This window comes from Peromyscus leucopus, chromosome 14 (assembly GCF_004664715.2).
Source record: "Peromyscus leucopus breed LL Stock chromosome 14, UCI_PerLeu_2.1, whole genome shotgun sequence".
Classification (NCBI taxonomy): Eukaryota; Metazoa; Chordata; class Mammalia; order Rodentia; family Cricetidae; genus Peromyscus; species Peromyscus leucopus.
Genome location: NC_051075.1, coordinates 10,370,092 through 10,393,889, shown reverse-complemented (window position 1 = coordinate 10,393,889; position 23,798 = coordinate 10,370,092). Strand labels below are relative to the sequence as shown.

The window sequence follows — 23,798 nt, the reverse complement described above, 5'->3', positions numbered from 1 at the left end:
TCCCAGAGGATCCAGCTTTATTTCCAAACACCCACATGGTGGCTCACAACTGTCTGTAACTTGGTTCCAGGGCATCCCTTGCCCTCTTCTGGCTCCTGTGAGCAAAGGCATGCACACAGTATATATATGAAGTAGAATATGGATAAACAAACCAAAGTACAATGACTTTTAAGGTTTCTAAGTTATTTCTTCTCCATCCCTTCATGTCTTGCCAGCAACCATGAGAAGAGCAGATCACCTAGACAGTAACTACACCATGGAGCAGACAGAACCGAACCCACACCCTGTAGTGACCACCATTAACTCAGAGACCCAGGAGTGAGAGTCAAGGATGTTAGGTAAGTCAATGACATCTTGACACTAAAATATAGCAGCCAAAAATAAAATGGCTTAGGCCAGTGTCCTATCATACGTCTCTGTTTCTGTGATAAAAACCTATGACCAAGCTGGGCGGTGGTGGCGCACGCCTTTAATCCCAGCACCAGGGAGGCAGAGCCAGGTGGATCTCTGTGAGTTCGAGGCCAGCCGGGGCTACCAAGTGAGTCCCAGGAAAGGCACAAAGCTACACAGAGAAACCCTGTCTCAAAAAACCAAAAAAAAAAAAAACCTATGACCAAAAGCAACTTGAGTGGTAAAGGGCTTATTTTACCTTATACTTTCTAATCATACTCCATCCTGGAGGGAAATCGGGGCAGGAACTGAAGCAGAGAACATAGAGGGAGACTGCCTACTAGCTTACTCAACCTGCTTTCTTATACGACACAGGACCACACGTCCAGGGTGGTGCTACCCACAGTAGGCTGGGACCTTCCACATCAATCATTAATCAAGAAAATGCCCCCACAGACTTGCCTACCAGTCTGTGGTTGCCTCTTCCCAGATGACTGTAGCACACTTTAAGCTGACTAAAAGCTAACCAGCATGGCGGCAAGATGGCTCATTGGGTAAAGCACTCACTTCGCTTCTAAGCCTCACAGCCTAACCTTGAGCCCAAGGACACACACGGTCAACGGAGAGAGCCAACTCTACAAGTACACTGTAGCACATGTGCCCCTACACACACACATATGCACACACAGACACACACACAAATACGGAAAATAAATATAATTTTAAGTAAATAAAAGGGCTTAAGGCATGATTTTCAGATACCTCTTGGATCCAAATTAAAATTTCCAAACTGATGTGCTAAATCCAACAGCTTTTAATTTCTGGATATACTAAATAATAACAAAATATCTATCTGGCAGATGGACACCTTCTGCAGTAGATGTATCTATCACGCTGCAGTAGTAAGTCTTGAACTTCCGCTATTAAAGTAAAAGCAACTCAAAGGCCGTCTGTGTCTGATTCATTATCACACATAGCATCTATTACAGTGCTCTGTACCTAAAAGCTGTTTGACAAATGACTGCATTCCAATACCATTACCAGTGCTTTTCAATATTGTCTCTATCCAAAAATACTTCCTGAGACAAAATTAATCATATATTTGAAAATACAGAAATGATTAAATATTATAACTCTCTCACTTTTATATATAATGTCATTAGATATCACTAAATCACACTTAAAGTATTTCAGAGCATAAATTAAAATAATGAAATTTGGAGATCAATTAATAAGCCCTCTTCAAAACAAAACAACAGAGTACCTGTCTTATTTAGGGTTTCTATTGCTATGAAGAGGCAACATGACTGTGGTAACTCTTACAAAAGAAAGCATTTAACTGGGGCTGGCTTACACTTCAGAAATTTAGTCCATTCTCATCATGGCAGGAAGAATGGAGGCATGACGGCAGACATGGTCCTAGAGAGACAGCTGACAGTTCTTCATCCAGATCCCCAGGCAGCAGGAAGAAAGTGAGACACTAGGCCTGGCTTGAGCATCTGAGACCTCAAAACCCACCCCCAGTGACACACTTTGTCCAACAAAGCCACACCTACTCCAACAAGGCCACACTTCCCAATAGTACCACGGTCTATGGGCCTATGGGAGCCATTTTCATTCAAACCAACACAGCACCTTATACCTGATTTCTAAAACCAGTGATATCACCACATGAACTCCAAATGGCATGGATTTGTCAATGAACATTGCAACGCAGAATCAGTGGTTAGGTGAGCCTCCCCAGAACCGACGCACGTACACACACACACACACACACACACACACACACACACATGCAGCAGAGATGTGTCATGCGTCAAGCCCCAAAGGAATAATCCCAAGGGAGGTCGCATTGAGACTCACTCGTCTCGAGGGCAGCACATTTCTGTCCTGAGTCTCTGTCACAGATCCTCTCCCTGACCTATGCTCATGGCTCTACATCTCTAATTTCCTCCATCATTCCCTTTCGCCCAGCTGACTCCACAATTTTGTCATTTGCTTTCTTTTTCCTTTGCTGTGTTTTTCTTTCCTGCCTCTTATTTCTCTGTCCTCCTTTCATAGTTTTCAGTCTTAGCACAAGAACACCTCACCACCAATCCAGAGTGCCCTTCTTCAGGGTTCCAACCAAAGCTGTATACCACATAAGAGCTTCAGACCTCAACCAAAACAATCCAGAGTGTTTCCTGTAGGATGTGCTGAGACATCTAGAGATCCCCACCACTAGAGAAAAGTAAAGGCAAAAAAAAGTAAAGTTCATTCCCATCTTGACAAATCTGCTGAACCCCAGGGTCTAGACCTGCTCAGTCCATCACAGCTGTGTCTCACAATAATGTCTTCAAACACAGTAAAGAGTTTCTATGTAGTCAACAAATGTATTCAATGTAAATTTCTGCTCTACAACAAAATAGGTTTGACTCAATGGTATCTAATGTACCTGTAAATTAAATTATCTGTTAACTGGAGTTAGTCCGGGATAGAAGCTATGGAGACAGACACATTTCTCTTGTCTTTCTAGAACATCCATTCTAACTTCACCTGAAAACAGCATCCTGTCCACTAGGAAATGCCACCTGTACTTCACTCTCAATCCTCACAGATAATGTGACTTAAATAGAGGCTCTGACCAGTTGTGTCGGTACATGTCTTTAATATCAGCATCTGGGACACAAAGGCAAGCATGAGCTACATAGTGAGTTCCAGGCCAGCCAGGGCTACAGAGATTCTGTCAAACACACACACACACACACACACACACACACACACACACACACACACACACATCCTTAATCTCTCACAGATCACTCACTCTAGCCACAGGTGAGACTGTACACTCATCCAAAGCTAGATCAACCATAAAGCTCACCCTGATGGCCAAAGTTGACCTATGTATATGTAAGAGCATTTGTTGGAACCTGAGTCAATCACAGTCTCCCTTTGCCCCCAGCTTTTTCTAGCTGAAATTTCAAAGAAGAGTGATGTTTCTCAGGCGGTGACAGATGGAGCATTTCAAAGCCCGAGAGTGGCCAGCACCCCATGTGTCTTGCTATGGATGGTAGAAAAAGTTAGTGTGAAGGAGCTAAGCAAAGATGTAGCCCGAAGCAGAACACAGCATCAGAGAGAAGGCTGAGCACACAGCTCTGCTTGCCACTGGTCCCGGCTCTCTATGACAACTGCCAAGCTGCTGCTCCTAGTGTGGTTGCATACTAAACCATCCAATGAATTTGTAGACCTGGGGAAATTCGAGCTAGTTTCCTAGAACCTGTATCCAAGGGGATAAACTTGACTTGTCATGAGTAGAGCTGGGAATAATGCAGGAATTACTCATGAAGTGTATCTATGTAAGGCTAATTAACCATCGGCTGAACTTCATCTGGAATGACATGACTTAACACTTTCTCCCTTGTCTTCCTCTCTAGGGATAAACTTTGTTCTCCACAAAACAATCAATGTCTTGTGAGCAAGAATCATACTCCATACTGTAATGCATGCCTTTGGCATTCCCCATCATAGCCGTGACTACATGTTTTCAGTCGGAACATGTTGAGCTAAAAGTATAAAGATTAGGATGCTGTGACTGCCACATAATTCCCTGAAATATCATTAGATCCAAAGTAAAGAGGTCTTGTATTCTACAAAAAAAAAAAAAAGAATTCCTTCTGTAGACAGTGGTAATTGTGTACTGCTAAGACATTGGAGAAAATCATTATTAATCTGATTGTTACTAAAAGATCCTAGGGCTCCGAAAAGGATTTGGTTGGCTGTGGAGAAGCCAGTTTTGATCTGAAATGATAAATCTGACTCAAAAGCTCTACAAAGCAAATCTACCTTTCCCCCTGAGGATTAACTCTAATCCAAGGCTGCTAGGAATTGAAAACTGAAGAGATAAAAAAATAAAGACCAAGCCTTCTTAAATGTTTTAAACTGTATTTATAAACAAATATATACACCTATAAATCATATTCTTTGTATGTTGCTGTATGCATTAAAATATTTCTTTCATCAAATTAATAACCAAGTTTACACTGGACTGGTGTCCTACTGTGGAAGGAACCAGAAATGGATGGTTTGAGGTCAAGATCATCTGACCAAGAGGAGGGTGTAAGGATCCCTCAAACAACAGAAGCAGAGGCAAATGTAAATACAACCTAGCTTGAACATTAGCTTCCCACAGAGGCCACAACCTACCAGTCCGCTGGTTTTCCTTATCTCACTGACTTATGAAGGGGTCTGATTTTTAACACCATAATTATGACAAAGTACATTCATCCTTATTCCTTAAAACTAGAGTTTTAACTAGCTCTAAGTAAAACAAAAAGAAAAAACTAACTGGATTACTCTGCATGGTTATAATCTCTTGAAAGTCTATATATTCACTTTATATATTTATTAAACAGAGCTATTTGGCACAATGCATGACCTTAATACATGCTGATGACAACCAAGAAAATCCTGTTACAAAATGTTCAGCTACATAAAACTTCCCATGAAGTGAGCTTCTAAACACCAGTTCCTCGATAAAACCTTCTGAGTTATTCCACAAAATTATCTGTACACAATTTTTGGAAGTCTCCACTCCAAAGTTCTTCCACTATAAACTGCATTTAAAATTTTTAATCAATGTGAGCTAACAAGATGACTCAGCAGATAAAAAAAAAAACTTGCTGAGCTAGCCTGGCTCCAAGAATTCAATCCCTGGAACACAAATGAACTCATACTCCATAAAATTATCTTCTGACCTCGACATATGCACTATAGCTCTATTAATATAAATTTTTTAATGTAATTTTAATCAACAACTCTCTTAAGTAGCATACTAGAATGCCTGGAATCAGTTACATAGACTTTCCTACAAACTGAAACTATACGTTAACTGAGTCACTGAATCTAACCTAAACAAGTCCTGCAACTGTACTATAATTTAATTTGTGTTTGGGTTTTTTTGGTTTTTTTTTTTTTTTTTCGAGACAGGGTTTCTCTGTGTAGCTTTGCGCCTTTCCTGGGACTCACTTGGTAGTCCAGGCTGGCCTCAAACTCACAAAGATCCGCCTGCCTCTGCCTCCCTGGTGCTGGGATTAAAGGCGTGGGCCACCACCGGCCAACCTTTTTTTTTTTTTTTTTTTTTTTTTTTTTTTGGTTAGTTTTGCAAGACAGAATTCCTCTGTGGAGCATTGGCTGTCCTGAAACTCTCATTCTAGACCAGGCTGGCCTCAAACTCGCAGAGACCTACCTGCCTCTGCCTGGGATTAAAGGTGTGAGCCACTACTGCCTGGCTAACAGAAAATGATGCCATTTAGTAAATTTGCTTTAAGTCTCTACTTATAAATCACAGAAAAACCAAAGTACACAGACCCAGAGACCTCCTTGGTTGTTAACTCCATTCACCTCGACTCTGATTATAACAGTCGTATACTAGAAGCCTTTTAAGGAAAGTAGGCAAGGTGACCATTTAGTTTCAACAGCTTTGCAACCCTCTCAGGCTCCAGCACAGAGACACAGGGAGAGCTCCATTTCCAGTGCCTGAGAAACAGTGAGGCCCTGGCTTCGCGGAATAAAGCCGAGTTCGCGTTCACCTGCATCGACGATCCCTCCACTCGAGCCACGCAGGCGACCCGGTCCAAGAAAGTGACTGCCACGGGCACGGCCACAAAAAAGCCTTTACACAGGGCCTTGAAGTACCTTCTCAGCCAGCCTTGTGACTGCGCCATGCCTAGGGACACAAAGACAACGGGTAGAAAATTAGCCGAAAGAAAACAGATAGAGTCATCAAAACCACAGAACAAAGTAAGAACTGGCTGAGCTGGGACAGGTGACAGAATTGTGCTCAGCATCCACAGGGCCCTGGGTTGGATCCTCAACGTCACAAGAAAAGAAAAGAAAACTTAGCCGGAGAAGAGCAACCCTGTTTCCTAGCATATTTCAGATCCAAACCTAGAACTATTAGGTAAGTCTGCCTCGAGTCCCAAAGGGAAATGCATGAACTCGGGTTATGTCTTTTCAGCTTGTCTACTTGGAAATGTCAGTGAAAACGTTAGAAAAATAACCATTCCAAAAGTAAATCCTTTCTGCTGCTCTAACAGTAAAGAAACACAATCTTATTTCCCCAACAGAGGTTCAGAGAGACGTGGTTACCCAGCTAAAAGGAATTTCTGGGCCTCTCTTACTGGTGTGACCATGTGACTAGGTGACTAAGTGTGGTCAATGCCATCAGCGGGTATTTCAGATTCCCAGAGTGTACCCTCAAAAGCAGTACACCTTCCTCTCTCCCCACATTCTGAACACAAGGGCAACACTGTAGTGGTGGTGTACCCCTCCCTACCAGGCAATGTTTCCCTGATACATTACACCCTTTCCTACACCTTTCCCCGAGCACACCCCTGTGACAGTCCAGGCACTAAGGATAACCGGTTCACATCACGTTGCAGTGGTGATTTTCTGTGAAAAACAAGATGTCAGACCCAGCAAAGCCAGGCCGGTGCAAACTGACTCCACTACCTACTATCTTTCTAGCTAGCTGTCCCTTCACCTTCATACTATCATGCTCTAATTATGATACATTTCTAGAGCACATGACAATTTACAATTTTCACGACATCCTGGGAACCGCCAAACCAAGGTCAGGTGGAAGGGGAACAGAACTCCCGGAGTGGAACCCTCCTGGAGAAGGTATAAACATTCTGCCCCCTTCATGAACACCTAACCCCTCACTTCTTTCACTGCTATGACTTAGAGGTGGGGGAACTGATCCCCGAACCTGACCCCCAGATCCTGCTATTCACTGGGCACTGAAAAAAAAAAAAATCCTATCTCTTCACTTAACCTGTGTGGTTCCTGGCTCAGCGTAAGACCTAAAGAAGCAAGATTTGGCTCTGCAAAAGTTGGTTAGTAGTAGAGACAAAAATAGCCATCTCAAGCGATAAATGAAAACTGTCAGACTGCCAAGTACCGAAATAAAAAGGCCTAAGCCCCAACACCATGAAGGCAGCTTACCTGTCTTGGACCATTTTCACCCATGAAATACACCACTTTCTATCCTTTTAAAAATGGAAAACGAACCCTAATACAACAAGGCAGTCTATGATAGACCAGGTGGAAATTACTACATGAGAATTCAATGCACAGACCTATAATCGTGTGATTAACAGATTTTCTAGGGTTTGGGAAATTCCCCTCACTGTCTCATACAATGAAAAAGAATAGTGAAGGATCTAGAGATACCATCCTATGGTATGGCCAAGTGGAACCCAGTTGTGCAAATAAAGAATGCCCTGCATAAGAAAGATAAATCACATCAGCTCACTATTGCGCTTACACAAGATCCAGATACAACTCACCACCAGAAGGCACGGGCAAAGGAAGAAGATGGGAGCATCACAGAGAACTCTTGAATTTTTTTTTCTTTTTAATAGAATCGTGAGACTCCCTTAGCCCTAAACCTACAAATCAGCTTGCTTCCCAGGAAAGTTAAGGTTTCTGGTCCTCCTGAGAGTGGGTCCAGAAGGGGTGAGAAATGCAGTCAGACCAAGTGTCTGCAAGAAAGGCCCAGGCCAAGACTTAATTTTGGCTTTTCCTTCTTTTCTTCTTCTCCTTCTTCTTCTCCTCCTCCTCCCTCTTCTTCTTCTTTTTTTAAGCTTCCAAAAGCCACACACACACCAATGCTATGACAATATTCATGTCATAGATATGGCAAGAAGTAAACACTAGTGAGGACCCTGGGAGTGTCCTGGCGTATGTATAAACCGTACCCCACAGGACCATGTTTGAGATGACTGGGGCTGTCTGGAGGAGGCTGAGGAGGAAAGAAGTCACTCTGTCAGCTGCTGAGGCTCAGTCTCATGCCTGTCCCTTCTCTCCACTCCGCTTCCTCTGCCCATGATGAGAACTGCTCCACCCATGACCCACACTGAAGCTGGAGTCAGAGCAAATGTCAGGGATCGGCCATGACACCAGCATGAGAAGAAAAAAGGACCTGAGGAACTCTTGATGACAAAAAAGAAGGGAATGAGGGAAAAGGTGAAATTAGCATTACAAAAAAAATAAATGGGGACGAGAAAGGATAATGGGTGAATTCATTATACACACGCCTGAAAATGTCCTGATGAAGCCCAATGTCACATATTAATTAGTATATACTAATAAAGAACACTTAAAAACCAGAAAAGTGACAGTCAAACTCTTTCCAGATACTTATTTCTCAGGACTTTCTTTGGTAAACTATATAAAGGAAAACTTGAAGATTTAATTTGATTTTTAAATTAATTGTATATTGAGAGAAGAGGGTGTGCACACCCACGCAAGTGCCTGTGAGACCAGAGGCTTCCAAACCACTGAGGCTGGAGTTACAGTGGGTGTGAGCCCCTGCTATGAGTGCTGGGAACTGAACTCGGGGCCTCTGCAGGAGCAGTGGGTGTGAGCCCCTGCTATGAGTGCTGGGAACTGAACTCGGGGCCTCTGCAGGGGCAGTGGGTGTGAGTGCCCTGCTATGAGTGCTGGGAACTGAACTCGGGGCCTCTGCAGGGGCAGTGGGTGTGAGCCCCTGCAATGAGTGCTGGGAACTGAACTCGGGGCCTCTGCAGGGGCAGTGGGTGTGAGCCCCTGCAATGAGTGCTGGGAACTGAACTCGGGGCCTCTGCAGGAGCAGTGGGTGGGTGCTCTTCCGGGGAGCATCTCTCTCCAGTCCCTGAACCATGTAATTTATCCACGACCTTGAGGCAAGAAAGAGGAGCTTATGAATAAAGAACAACAAAAACTGATGTACTTATGGATCTACCTGTTAAGTCTAGGAGACGGCCTCATTTCATCTTGAAGAAATTACTCCTTTGTGAGATTAGTAGAGAGACGTGGGGATTGACAGGCCATGGTTTTTCAGAATGTAACAGAACAAAACATTCTCCAGTCATCCACCTAAAGAGCTTCCAAACACTGGCCACATACAACATGAAGAAACACTGCTTCCAACCCAGCATTCCTCACACACATGCACATTTATACACATGCACACACCAAAGAAAGCAGCAGCTAAAAACCACAACACAGCCCTTATCCAGAGTCTGTTATATTTAATTATAAAAAAAAAAAAAATAGCTGGCCATGGTAATGCACACCTCTAATCACAGCACTTGGGAGGCAGAGGCAGGATTTCTGTGAGTTCAAGGCCAACTTGATCTACATGGTGAGTTCCAGCCTAGGCAGGGTCACATAGTGCAAGCCTACTCCAGAACAAAAATGAACTGTTAGGTGCAAATCAGGAAAGTGTTTTTATCATCTACTCAAGGATCTAACTGATAGATGGATATCTTTTTAATAATGAACTCCCCGTGAGAACCATCACTATACGACACAGGGGAAACTACCTTACATGGGCTGGTTCCTGTGTAATAACTGGAACTGACAGTGATAGATATGGATGTGTGCATGGTAAAAAATGAAGACCAGCAAAGTTTTTACAGCTTTCAATATATATTGCATAATCCTAACATTCACCGCAACCTGTAATCCGTTATATCAAATGGAAATAAATGTAACTGCAGACTAACTTTAGAAAATAAGCAATTTAAAAAACATATTTTCATTCTAACTTATCCACCAACTGTAATATTAAGTAAAATTATGTATGAGTCCCTACATCTGGTACCCAAGGCAGGTGTCTGGCCCAGGATGCTGAATGTTTCCATGAGCAGCTTCGACTGCTGCATCAATGAAATCGGGAGCCCATTTGACACATTTCATTCATTTAGTGTGAGCCCTTAATTAAATTAGTTTCTTTTCTGTGATATATTTCATCTATAATCCAAATACATTTACTAACTCCCTTATACACATCCACAACATAGGTAATATACTTTTCAACATACTTTTTTCACCAATGGCACACATGATTTAACAAGAGAATAATTTTTAGCATTTTCATTTTATTTTAAGATTCAATTTTACGTTAAAAATATTTTTGCCTGCATATATGTACATGCTGGAGAGCTCTGCTGCCTAAGGTTGCAGTCACCATGTCCGGACAGCTCTTTGAGCTTGGTACCAAATGAAGGACTCCCTTCCCCCAGCAGGGCTTCCTGTTCTCGGTCTGACCTTATTTGGAAGCTGTCCCTAAGTCTAGATGCCTTACTTACCTTAAGCAGGGCTTTGACACAGCTCCCTACAGATGCTCTACTGATGCCCATATGATAACTAGGTGTCGCGCTCATGCTGTACGGTAGGACCGTGCTGCCAGATGCAAATTAGGTGATGCCCCAGCCGCTGTCCCCATCCTATACATTCCCCTTGCCATGAAATAAAGCTGAGCTGTCTCACTGACTCTCACTCCCAGAAGGCTATTCCCGTTGTATTCACAGCTGTCTGAACCCTGCTTGTGACTTCTGCATCCTCCTCCCTCCTGGACCAGTGGCCAATGGACCAGGAGGAAGAGGGAGACCCCACATGCATGTGTACCACTCGCATGCCTGCTACCTGAGAAGGTCAGAAGAAAGCACTGAATCCTCAGGCACTGGAGCTACAGATGGTTGTGAGCCACCATGTGGGTGCTGGGAACCAAACCCTGGTCCTCTCAAAGAGCAGTCAGTGCTCTAAACTGCTGGGCCATCTCTCCAGCCCCTTTATTTTTTGTTGTGGTTGGTTTTTGGTTTTTGGTTTTTCTCTTTTTTTAAGATAGGGCTTCGCTGTGTAGCACATAGCTAGCCTGGAATTCACTATGTAGACCAGGTTAGTCTAGTCACAGAGATCCACCTGCCTCTGCTTCCCAAGTGCTGGGCAGACAGCCTTGGCATATTTATTGAACTGGTAACTTCAGATGCAAGAGATGAATTTTCCTCAGCTTTAGATTTCATTACCTCCTGGAAACACTTCTAGCTGGAGCTGCTTTCAGACCTTTACTGTTTTAAAGGCTCTTTTACGTGATTTGCGCTGTGTGTTAGTTGGTCTCCTCTTGCTGTGAAAGAATACTCCAAGAAGTTTTAAGGAAGAAGGGCTATCTTTGGCTCACGGTGCTGCTCACAGGACTGCCACGGTCCTCTGCACGATCAAGTCAGAGCAAGAATTGTTCATCTAAGGGTTATCCACAGCATGTGGCAGGCAAGGCAACCTGGTGGCCTCCAAATGCTGCTCCAAGCCAAAGAGGAAGAAAAAAACATAAATGCCACCTTGTGAACAAAGTGAGAGGTCAGTGTTTTCAGAGGCTCAGAGGGAAGGCCCAGTACAGCCCTACTGGCTCTAATTTACATATACCTCACGATGATAAAATACTGATAAAAGACTACAGCTCTTGAGGAAGGAACCACACACAAATGAAGAAAAGAACACCGCTTTTCCATGGTAGGGCGTGCCTGGTGCTACCTGCACGGCTTTGGGATTGACCCGATTGGGGCAACAAGGGGATGAGAAAGGACAGACCCACAGACACAGACATCTGGACAAGCTGGGTCTGGACGGGTCACGCACACTGATGCAGACACATGAGCAGCCACCCAGAACTCAGCAATTTTATACAACTGAATCTGAAAGAGGCTGGTTTATTGTCTACAGCCAAAAGGGGAGGTGGGTTTAGTTACCCTTAGCTGTTAGGAGTTCTCTATGGGGCACCAGTCTCAGGCAGTAAACATCTGGGGAGAGAAAGCTCTGGTTGACACTTCCTGCACACAAGGTCAGCATCTGCCCAAGGACCAAGGGAAGGCCTCGCCATCTCCCTGAGACTGACCCAAGAAGCCTATGTCATTCCCAAGAGTCTGAAGTTCTGGGGTCCTGTACAAGGCAGTGTGCATGTCATCTGCTCTCCATGCCCCCCACCCACCCTTTTCTTCTTAAATGCTCCCATGCAGCTTGACTTCTAGTCCCCTGGAAGCTCTGCGCAATCTACGGAACCCAACAGAAAGAGACAGAAATGAAACACAGGGACCTCTGGCCAGCATTACTCAGGTAATCATACTCAAAAACAAGGAAAACTGGAAAGTAGTAAGGTCCTCCATCTGCCGCATGCCTCTCTCAGGACTGTTTGGAAGAGCTGGGCCCTGAAGTCTGGGTCTAATCCTTCAGAACCCTGGCATATATTAGCAACAATGGTTCCCCACACCACTTTAGAGGGCAATTCTCTCCATTCCCATAAGAAATGATGTTAGTGTGTTGTTAAGTTTGCAAAGCACAGTGTAATTGACTGCCAGTCCCTTCATAACCTAAGAGACAAGATCTTGGAGGCTGGACTCCCCCGGATCTGATCTGACAGAGCCTGCCCTTTTGTGAGGAAAAGCCTTGGATCTATGAAGTCACAAGTAAGATCCTGCAAACCAAAACAGGAAGACATTCAGGTCACTTGGCCAATTCATCTATGTGCAATCCTTCTCCCATTTCTTCCTAAGCAGCCAAACCCACTGTCCCTTCCTCTGGAAACCAAGGGCATGACCCCAAAACAGAGTCCAAAACACAGTGAAGCTGCAATGTTCTCACCCCACCTCCAAGACTCCTCGAAATCTGTCCCAATGCACCAACGTCTACTCCTAGCTCTAGATTCTGCCTGTCCCATGGCTCTCACCTGAGGCATAGAATACGCTCCCTTACCTTTATCTCATCGCTTCTCCTGGGAGCATTCCTTCACTTGACCGATGTGAATAGTCAAGTTCCCTATGCTGGTGCCACTTGTCATGACCTGCACTGCTTAGGGACCGACCTCACTGGGGGCACAGAAATTTAAGAAATGACAGACACCTGTTTAGAAAAGCTGGGGTCCAGCAGGCCATACAGTGTGATGGAGACACACCATCAGCAGCAACCGGAAACTCAGGCACCGGGGTCGCTGGTGTGGCCATGCTCCTATCAACAACACATTCACTCCGAACTCCATCCATTCCCATCCATTCCAAATCAAAATTTTAAAGTTCTATAGCATTGACAGTTAGGCAAAAATTATCATTCATTACCTTATCCATATGCATTGCCAGAGAATCATTCCAATAACATCTCTAGATTTTTGTTCATATTTTAAATGCTGAAAACTACAAAATTAATGATACCTAGTACCAGCTTCCTCTCAAAATACATCCTTTAAAGAATAACAATATGGCACTAAAATAACGCCACATAAAAAGGAAAATTGTTTTTCAGCTACCTCATTCCACTAGCAATGGATGCAAGTGACGGAAATTCAAAGCTTTGCTACTGAGCAAATTATTGCTTAAGAAGTAAGCACACCTGGTTCATTGCTGAAGTACTTAAACTGAGAATAATTTTAAATAAGCTTTCAGATTCAGGTGAAATTATATTTACAGCTGGTACAGAGCACCTGTAAGTAAAGGCTTTCTTGGTGATGCTGACCTCAGCCACATAAGCACCCACCCTATCAATTCCTCCTCCGTACCAATTTGTTATGGTTTGATCATACATAAATTCATCTAAAACAATTCTTGAGTCTACTTATATTTCGGCCTGTACAAAGTCACCATTCACTTGTCCATAGCAACAGGGGTAATAAATTGCTGTGAAGTCATCCCCATAAGAAACACTATAAAAGTTGTGTGAAAAGTCTGATGGAAAGAGGGGAGCAATAAGCACTTTATACACAACCTAACTGATAATCTGATTGTAGTTATAAATCAAGAGGAGGGAAGAAATATCCAACTATCGATATCAGACATATAATAGGAGGGATACAGAAATATCTGCCATTCAATTTCCAGATCACTCAAAACACACACACACACACACACACACACACACACACACACACACACACATCATATATACTGGTTACCACATTTGCATAAGAAAGATGACTAAAGGCTCACTTTGTGTAAGCCAATGGAAGAGACAGAGTAAGAAAAAACAGACTGTGTCCCAAAGAGCTAGAGAGCTTCAGGAACACATAAAAGAAGTAAAAGATACAGGCAAAGGACAGGCTACACCAAAAAGGAAGCCAGGTCGGCTGCTTGGTTCCCAGGGGCAGAGAAGTGAAGCAGAAAGTAAACCAGGTGAGAGCCAGGCAGTCCTCCCCTCAGAGTAAACCTACACCCACCCCAAGCCTTAAACCCAGCTGAGGCTTCTGGTAAAACAGTCCTCCAGTAGAGGGGACAGTGGTGGAAAGAAATCCCATTCTGTCACTCCAGACGGCTGGGAGGGCAGCCATAGAGACTCCATGGTTAGAAACTGGGCTGCCCCGGGGACTTCGTATAAGGGAGTATGGGTCAAGGGGCCTCAGGTTAACCCGGCCATGGCTGAGGGGAGGTCCAGAAAGGCAACTGTGGAGAGCAAGAAGGCTGGACACCGACACACCAAATGATGCAGGCCCCACGAGGCTCAGCTCAGTCACAAAGTTCACAGAGGAAGGTCCTACCCTCAGAAGCCAGGGGCAGACCTCATCAACTGAGAACTACCTGGGATTGTAAAGCTGTCTTCCTCTCCTCATAAAGCCACCAGGATTCAATCCCGGGTGACAGGTGACAGATGACACTACTAAAACTTATCCTCTCCACCAAACACCAACAGCGCACCCACTTACACTCACAACAGGCACGGTCTGTCTGCATGAGTTTGGATGCCTACACCATATTCAAACAATAACATGCAGTAACCTGTGGTACGGTGACTGAGGAAAGAGCTCACTGACACAGTGCATTAGCACACACAAGGCCCTGGCTTAACTACACAGCACTACATGCAAAATGTTCTTATTAATACACATAAATCAACAAAACAGATACTTGGTCATCTTTAGAACTGAAACCCCAGAATCAATTCCATACCTGTTTTGTCTGACATAGCATTTTTCACTTGAAAATTCTCAAAATGTATAAAAGTGTCAAGAAAAAAAATGAGCAGTTAAGAAAAACAGCCAAAAATTAAAAAGAAGTATGATAAAGTTGGCTATAAAACATGCCGCATTCTAGCAGACTCAATGAAGGTAAACCTTGGGAGGCTGACTAAATACTCCTTTATCCTGACTTAACATTGCATCTTTAACACAGAAAATTGTAAGTCTTTACTGTTAAACTGACATGTATCTAGATACTAAGACAGTGGCATACTCAATTTGAGTCAGGGGTGTTTAAAGCAAACTATTTTCAAAGCCATACTTTAAAATAACGGGCAAAGAAGGAAAATCCTGGCAGGAAGCAACTAGAATGTAGAAATGCATAAAGGCTTCCTGAGACTGGGCTAAGGGCATCCTCAACTTGGCCACACCGCCCCCAGTGCCGGTGACCATGCAAGTCCCACCCTGCCTATGTGGGTCTAGATGCGTGCAGGCCCTGCCCAGCCTGCGTCTGTGGGAGCGGCATCAGCAGAGGGCAGGGAAGTGCTGCTGTTCAGACCATGGCTCATTTGTAACAGGAAACATGTCTTACTTACGGTGAGAACACTTGCCTAGGAAGCAGGGGGCCAAGCATCTCTCCCTCAACAAAACAAGAAACAAAAATGAAGACATATCATGACGAATCATCTCACTCATCCAACTACCTTTACTGATGAAAATCCATGGGATTTGGGGAGATTAAAAGCATTCATGCCAGGTGTGGTGGTGCTTGCCTTTAATCCCAGTACTCCAGAGGCAGAGGATCTCTGTTTGAGGTCAGCCTGATCTAAGTAGCAAGTTCTGGGACAGCTGGGGCTACACAGAGAGACCCTGTCTCAAAGAAGGGTAGAGGGGGAATAACTATTTGTATCCCTTTTTAAGTAAAAACACACACACGAAAAAACCATGGAGTAAACCTTCTAGTCGCTATAACACCTAATAAAGACCATTCTAGCTTCATTCTGTGCTGCAATAAAACATTCCGAGCTTACGATTTACAGTCCCATCACTGAGGGAAGTCAGGGCAGGAACTCAGGCGGGAACTTGAAACAGAAGCCAAACAGTGGAGGAACACCGTTTGCTAACTCACTCCCAGACTCACGCTTAGCTAGCTTCTTATTCGGGCTGGTCCGGGCCTTCTTGCATCAGTGAAGAAGCAAAGCGATGAACTGAGAAACATGTACATACCTCCAAACCTAGCACCTGGGAGGCTGAAGCAGAAGGATTACCATGAGTTCAAAGCTAATTAAGCTACATGACAAGTTCAAAAGTGTGGGCTTAAAAAGGAAGATCCTGTCTCAAAAACAGATAGATAGATAGGTAGATAGATAGATAGATAGATAGATAGATAGATAGATAGATAGATAGATAAATGGAAATGCATGCCTATGCCAGATTAGATAAGAATAAATCAGATCACTGTCATAAAGAAAGGGAAAATAAGGGCCAGAACTGTGCCAAGTACAAAACCTAATGCGCAGGTTGACAAGAATAAGGAGTTAGACTACAGGTGCTTGGCTTACGAATGCCTATTATAGCCGGACAGAGCAGCGAGTGTCTCCAACCCCAGGACTGGGGCAGCAGGGGCTGGCAGGTGCCCGGAGCCCCTGGCCAGTCAGGGTCGCTGAAACAATGAACTGCAGGGTCAGTGAAAACCTTGTCTCAGGAAATAAGGTGGAGCACAGTCAAGGAAGATACCCAAGGTCAATCTCTGGCCTCCACACACAGGCACACGCACCTACACACACATAAACCACACGCATAAACACAGAAGTCAGAGTGATCAGTATACAATTTTTATAACTCTTCTATATCTTTAACTCTTTCATTAAAATGTTAGAAATAACATAAAAATGAATTACATTTGGTCAATCTTTTGGACAAGAAAACATATTTATCAAAGAAAAATTGAGGTAGTGAGAATAGTGGATGGCAGGTCTTTTAGAAACCATATAAAACAAGATCTGTAAGACTTCACTAGGTCTTCTGAGAACTGGCTCAAACCAGTCTTATCCTGTGATTCCCTATAAACACCATTTGACATGTTTATAACAAAAGCTCCATCTCCAATTTCAGCACCTAAAATGCTATAGATTCTGAAAAAAAAAATTTATCTTAAAAATTAACAGGGCTGTGGGTAGCTTTTCAGAGAATGAAAAAATCCAATTAAATGATAACCATTAGCAAAGAGAAGCTTGGTAAACTTGACATTTCAATAACCCACAAACTTGAATTTCAACAATGTGCTATCTTTTTCTAATTTCGTACGGAGAGCACAACCACTGTCGCTAACAGAAGCGAAGGGCAATGTGGATTTTAACCCAACACTGTGGCACCTAAATACAGTAAGTGGGACCAGCCAGGTATTTACCCACAGCCCGAACACAGCAACTGGAGGGTTTTGAACTAACTTCATTTTAAACAGATTTATTCACAATGCTATATTTTTTAATCAGTAGAGAATATCACTTTAGATGTTTAGGAATACTTATAAAAAAAGAAACTAAGGAAAGATGGCTCTGCGGACAGAAGTGGCTGCCTGCCACTCCTGATGACCTGAGCTCAATCTCCAGGAGCCCACATGCGGAAGGAGAGACTACACTCCCTACAAATTGTACTCTGACCTCATCTCCTGTGCTGTATGGTACATGGCCCTCCACACACACACACATAAATGGGTAGAGAAACGTAATTTTTAAAATGGAAGAAGTGCGAGGGGAAATAAGACAGAACCGTGGGGTTAGACACAGACTAACAAGACCAGGCAGACGGATCACAATGGGAACACAGAAGCAGCGGCGGGGACACACGGGCTAGGAATGACATCTCTAAAGGAGCCTTTTCTCCTTTCCTGCCGGGCTTGCCACAGGAGGGCCATGGGGGCCACACTCGGACACTCCTTCTCATTCAGGCCTCTTGGACACGGGTCAAAGTCCAACTTAGGATACTATTTTTCAATAGTCCGAGGGGCTCATTAGGGCTCAACAGTGAGGACAGCCTTTCTTTCTTGTTTTGTTTTGTTTTGTTGTTTTGTTTTGTTTTGTTTTGTTTTGTTTTGTTTTGTTTTGTTTTGTTTTGTTTTGTAAGATCGTGTCTCTTGGGCTGGGGAGACAGCAAGTCAAGTCCTGCCATGCAAATAGCAAGACCAGAGTTGAGATCCGAAGACCCCATGTAAAAAAAGCCCAGTAGGCATGGGAGCCTTTGCGTGATCTCAAAGGGCAGGAAGTAGCGAAAGGCTCTCTGGAGCAAACTGTTTCCCCAGACTGGCAGGGACAATGAGCCAAGGGTCATCAAAAGAACCTACACAAGGTAAAGAGAAAATGAGTAAGACATCCACTGTCAACCATGGGCCTACACACCCAGGTACACACATGTCCAACGGCACACCCACCTGTGCATACACAAGTGAGCACATGGCCATCACACACACAAAACATGGTAATCCTGTACTGATCTCTACTCTTGATGCTTCTAGAATGTTGCTTGCTTTATTAGACTAAAAGTGCCTCAAGTGAATATAATGTATCATTCGAGTTCCTAGAAGAGATGAGATAGGGGTTTGGTCAGAGGTTTTGAGTGGAGTAGGAAGGTTTCTCAAATCCCAGACCACAGACACACATGAGAAGAAGTGTTTCCCCCAAAAAAAGAGGGACTGAAAAACTGTCATGAAATCAGCAAAGTGATGCCCGCCCAGGGACTGACAGGACTTCTCATAAAATGAGAAATATGAAAGTTAGAAACACAAACTCTTGCAGCAGGGAAGGCCATTAGGGTTCTGATTAGTCTGTCAAAAACAAAACCTGTCCAAAGCATAGTCGGAAGACTGGAAAGGTGCCCACAGCCATCTATGGCAGCTGCAGGTCTGCGGGGAGCTCAGGCAGCAGTGGCCAGGCTCGGTACTGGAGAAGGATGCAAGCCAGAGGAAAAGATTTATGCAATTTAAGGCAAAAGCAGAATAATAATAATGATGATGATGATGAAAACAAAAACCCTCCTCTGCTATATGAGTGAGATGGCTGAGGCGCTGCGAACTTAAAAGCCTGAGTGCTGGCCGCTCGCACCTGCGAACACGGGCAGCACCTGCTGAAAAGACAAAGGCCAAGGTGGAAATATAAGTCAAATAAACAGGTAAACAAATACAGCCAAGAGACCCCAGCACAAAGACGCTCACGCGGTGAAGCCTGGCAATCCAGGCAGATGGAACACAGCACTACCCAGACTCCAGTGTCTGCTGCACAGAAAGGCCAAGGATTATGAGCCTCTGATGGGTACCGGGCATATGGGGCTGGGACGCTAGTGAGACTGCTCCCCACATGAATGCCGAGCCTCTGATGGGTACCGGGCATATGGAGCTGGGATGCTCCCCCACATGAATGCTTTCTGATTGTTGCATACTTGCTCATATAGTAGAGGATGCTGTGCAAGATACCTGAGAAACTGTTTTCAAAACCTGTGAAATTTTAAACACGCAATGCCCTTAAGTTATTATGTCTGTGTATCTGTCCATCAAAATACTCAGATTACTTGTGGAAGCATCAAACAGTGTAAAACAATTTTTAAGAATGCTTTAAAAAGCATCCAGGATGAAACACAATCATCGCAACTATGTAATACCAAAAAGTCTGAGATGGAGACAATATATTACCAGATTATCAATATTAATTTCCATACAGTTTTTTAGATACTTGACCACTGAGACACAATGGCTTTCAAAACAGTAAAGTGTAGCAGGATGAGGCAGTCTACCAGTGTGATGTGAGACTTTAAATATAAGGGGCTGGAGTACAGGGGCCAGAGAGATGGCTCAGCTTCTAAAAGCACTGGCTGTTCTTTCAGAGGACCGAGGTTCGACTCCCAGCACCCACATGGCAGCTCATAAACATCATAACTCCAGTTCCAGGGGATCTGATGTCTACTTCTTGTCTCCATGGGTACCAGGCAAGCACATGCAGGCAAAACACTCATATACATAAAATAATTTTTTAAAGTCACTATTATAACACTTGTGATTGATACAGTGTGTGTACATGAGAGAAAGGGAGACACAGAGAGAGACAGAGACAGCGAGAGAGAGACAGAGACAGAGAGAGAGAGACAGAGACAGCGAGAGGGAGACAGAGACAGAGAGACAAACAGAGAGAAGCTGTGGTGGATTTTTAATGTCTGTAACAGGTAACTTATTCAAAAGGTGAAACCTAATACCCTTCCCCTTAACAGTGAATTAGACTTAGCTGCTTTCTTCTAGAAAAAAAAGAAAAAAATGCAAATACGCTCTACATTCTGACACTAGTCATGAAAAGTATGGCTTCTTCCAGGCACGCCTGCTCTTGGCTCATTCCTCATATGCAAGCCCTATTACAGGCCATCTTCCTCCGAAGAGGAACTGAGACCTCCCTCCATCCCACCAGCAGCCAGCACCTACTAAGCAACCAGGTTGTGGGGGCAGTCATGTCCCAGGTGGGCATGATGACTATGGCTTGGCCACAGCTTCAAGCTGAAGAGATCCTGACCCAGACCTGCGGTACCCAGCCGCTCTTAACTCTCTGACCCACAGAAACTAGAAGAGGTAATAAACACTCTCACCCAGTAAAGTCGGGGCAATTTGTGTGGGCAGATTTAACTAATATAGAACAAATCCAGAATAAAGAAAATAAGTTAGCAAATGATTAATGTGGTGATATTTTATTTTTATGTTAATAAATAAAGCTTGCCTGGAGATCAAGAGGAAATGGCCAGCCATTTTAAGTCCACAAGAAGTCAGGCAGCACACGCCCTTAATCCCTTAGCAGGCAGGATCTCTGTGTGTTCAAGGCCACACTAAGGAACAGAGTCAAGCATAGTGACACACGCCTTTAATCCCAGTACCAACCATAGAGACCTGGAGGTCTGTACAGACAGACAGAAAGTGACAGAGCTGTGTAGGAAGAGGAAGTGAGGTAGCTGAGCTAAGAGCAAATGAGAGGGCAGAACAGCAAGGCAATAAATGCATGGGTAGACAGGAAGTCATGACATTTGGAAGCTGCAGAGTTGGTGAGGTAAGGTTGGCTGGTGGCTTTCCCTATTTCCCTGATCTAAGGCTTTCACTCTTATATTTGGCTCCATGTTTTTTATTTAATAAGACCATTTAGAAATTCATCTACAGATTAATGACAGTTTGGAGGGGCAGGAATGAAAAGTAGGTATTTAAGTCTACATATGAATATGAATTCCAGATAACTGAAAAATTAATAAATAAAATATTAAACAATCCCTTTAAGGGTAAAAAGAGTCCTTTCTGAACATTTTACAAAAACTGGAAGACATAAAAAGAAAAACTTTAAAACATGAACTGGGGCTAGGGTTCTGTGGTATTGTTCTTGTTTAACATGGGCAAGGCACAGGGTTCAGTTCTCAGCACCATAAAAAATACTTTTTAAATACAACAAGAAGATGAAAAGGCAACTGGCATAAGGTATTGTGACACACGGTCATAGAAAGATGGCTCAGTGAGTAGTGTTTTATCAGGCAAGCATGAAGACCTGAGTTCGATCCCCAACACCAGGGTAGAAGAAACAAGGTCTCGTGGCCCACTTGAAATCCACCACTGTGTAACCTGAGGCAGGCAGATCCTGGGGCTTACTGACCAGCCAGCCTAGCCTAATGGGTGAGTTCCAGGTCAATGAGTGACCCTGTCTCAAAACCCAATACGGACAGCTCGTAATTGTAAGGATGTGTAGGGGTGGGTATGTGTGTGAGTATTGGCCCACATGTGCAGATGCCTGTAAAGGCTGGAAGAATCAGATCCCCCTGGAGCTTCAGTTACAAGCAGTTGTGGGTGGGTTACCCACATGGGTTCTGGGAATTGAACTGGGGTCTTCAAGGACAGTATGTGTGTGCTCTTACCCACTGAGTCATCTCTCCAGCCTGAAACTGCAGCATACATTAATAACAGAAGGTCACTATTTTTAAATTACACAATTCTTCTAAACAATAAGAAAAAAGACTCAGTGTAGATATTGACCTTCTGTGATAAATACATGACTCATGTGAATCATTACTCTGCCAACTGTGGCATTTGTGGGAACCCCCACAACTAAAGAGAGGCATATATAAAAACATTCCACTGAGACAAAATATGAAGTTGGTAAAAAATAAAAAGATTTTGAACCGTGTTAATAATAAAATAAGGACAAATAAAAACAAAATCTCATCTTTTATAGCCCATCATACTAACAAAAAAGTAAAAGAATGTCACTGCTCAATAAAGGGGACTAGACTCCCAGGCCTACCTAGTACTATAACAGGGTACAAGCATTACTGAACAAAACATGGCAATTGTACCAAAATCTTACAAGAACAAAACTTCTGCTCAGAATTCACATCGAGGAATTTTAGAGGTGCAAAAATAAGATCAAAGATTATTATTTACAACACTAAAAACCTTAAAGTTTAGATATCCAACAATATGACAAAGAAGTCATGGTGTGCATGCAGTAAATCATGCCAAAAGATGTTGCATTAAAATGTTCAACATGCTGTTTTGAAAATTAGTGGGAACTATGCATGTCTACTGCGGTGGTCTGAATGAAAATGGTCCCCATCGGCTCCTGGGGAGTGGCACTCTTAGAAGGTGTGGCCTTGTTGGAGTAGGCGTGGTCTTGTTGGAGGAAGTGTGTCACTGGGCTCTGAGGTTTCAGAAAAGCCCACTCCAGGCCCAGAACCTCTCTCTTCCTGCTGCCTGCAGATATGGATGCAGAACTCTCAGCTCCTTCTCCAGCCTGTGTGCCACCAGACTTCCTAACATGGGTAATAACTGACTAAACCTATGAACTGTAAGCTGGCCCCAATTAAATGGTTTCCTTTATAAGAACTGCTGTGGTCATGGTGTCTCTTCACAGCAATAAAATCTTAACTAAGACATCTATGAACCCATTTATGTGAAATTTTAGACACATTCATCATCAAAAGAGTTCCTGAGGGGTTAGAGAGATGGAAAAGCTCAATAGTTAAGAACATTTGCTACACATTCAGAGGATCAAATTTAGTTCCCAGAGATCAGCTCACAACCACCTATAACTCCAGCTCTAGGAGATCAGACATCCTCTTCTGGCCTACGAGTTCCCGCACATGTGACAAACATGTGCACACACACACACACACACACACACACACACACACACACATCAAGAGAATCTTTTTAAAAGATAATCAATGAAGACAATGACTCAGATTAATAGTATTAATTTTCAGGCAAAGAATTTTACCTTCTATTTTTCTGTGTTACTTGGATTTCTAATAATGGGTATATAAATATTTTACATACTAAAGCAAAATTGACATTACACTTTTTGGTTACAACAGATATTACTTTCATGCAAACTCACTCATATTCAAGAAAACAATGTTGGAGCAACATGGAAATCAAGTTGGTTTCAATACAATCTCCCAGCACACGAAGGTCTGAATACCATCCAGGACAGGCTTTCTCTCATTACCGGGAATGTCTCTTCATGACTCCAGGGTTTTCTACTATTCACCTACTGAGACAGGTGACAATACAAATAAAGAAACGCAAAGACTCAGCCCTGTCCTCAAAATTAAGTAAAACTGGTACAGCGACAGCCTGGGATAGAATTTTCTTAGATGAATGATG

General features: G+C 43.4%; 1 protein-coding gene across 3 annotated transcripts in view; it reads right to left on the bottom strand.

The window, feature by feature from the left end:
- Immp2l (inner mitochondrial membrane peptidase subunit 2) overlaps positions 1–23,798 on the bottom strand; it is an 862,863-nt gene that overhangs the window by 809,659 nt on the left and 29,406 nt on the right. For all 3 annotated transcript variants that reach the window (XM_028872262.2, XM_028872265.2, XM_028872267.2), the window contains exon 3: positions 5,961–6,097. In XM_028872262.2, the coding sequence (XP_028728095.1) occupies positions 5,961–6,095 (135 nt within the window). In that variant the 5' untranslated portion in view covers positions 6,096–6,097. The remainder of the gene's footprint in view (positions 1–5,960; positions 6,098–23,798) is intronic.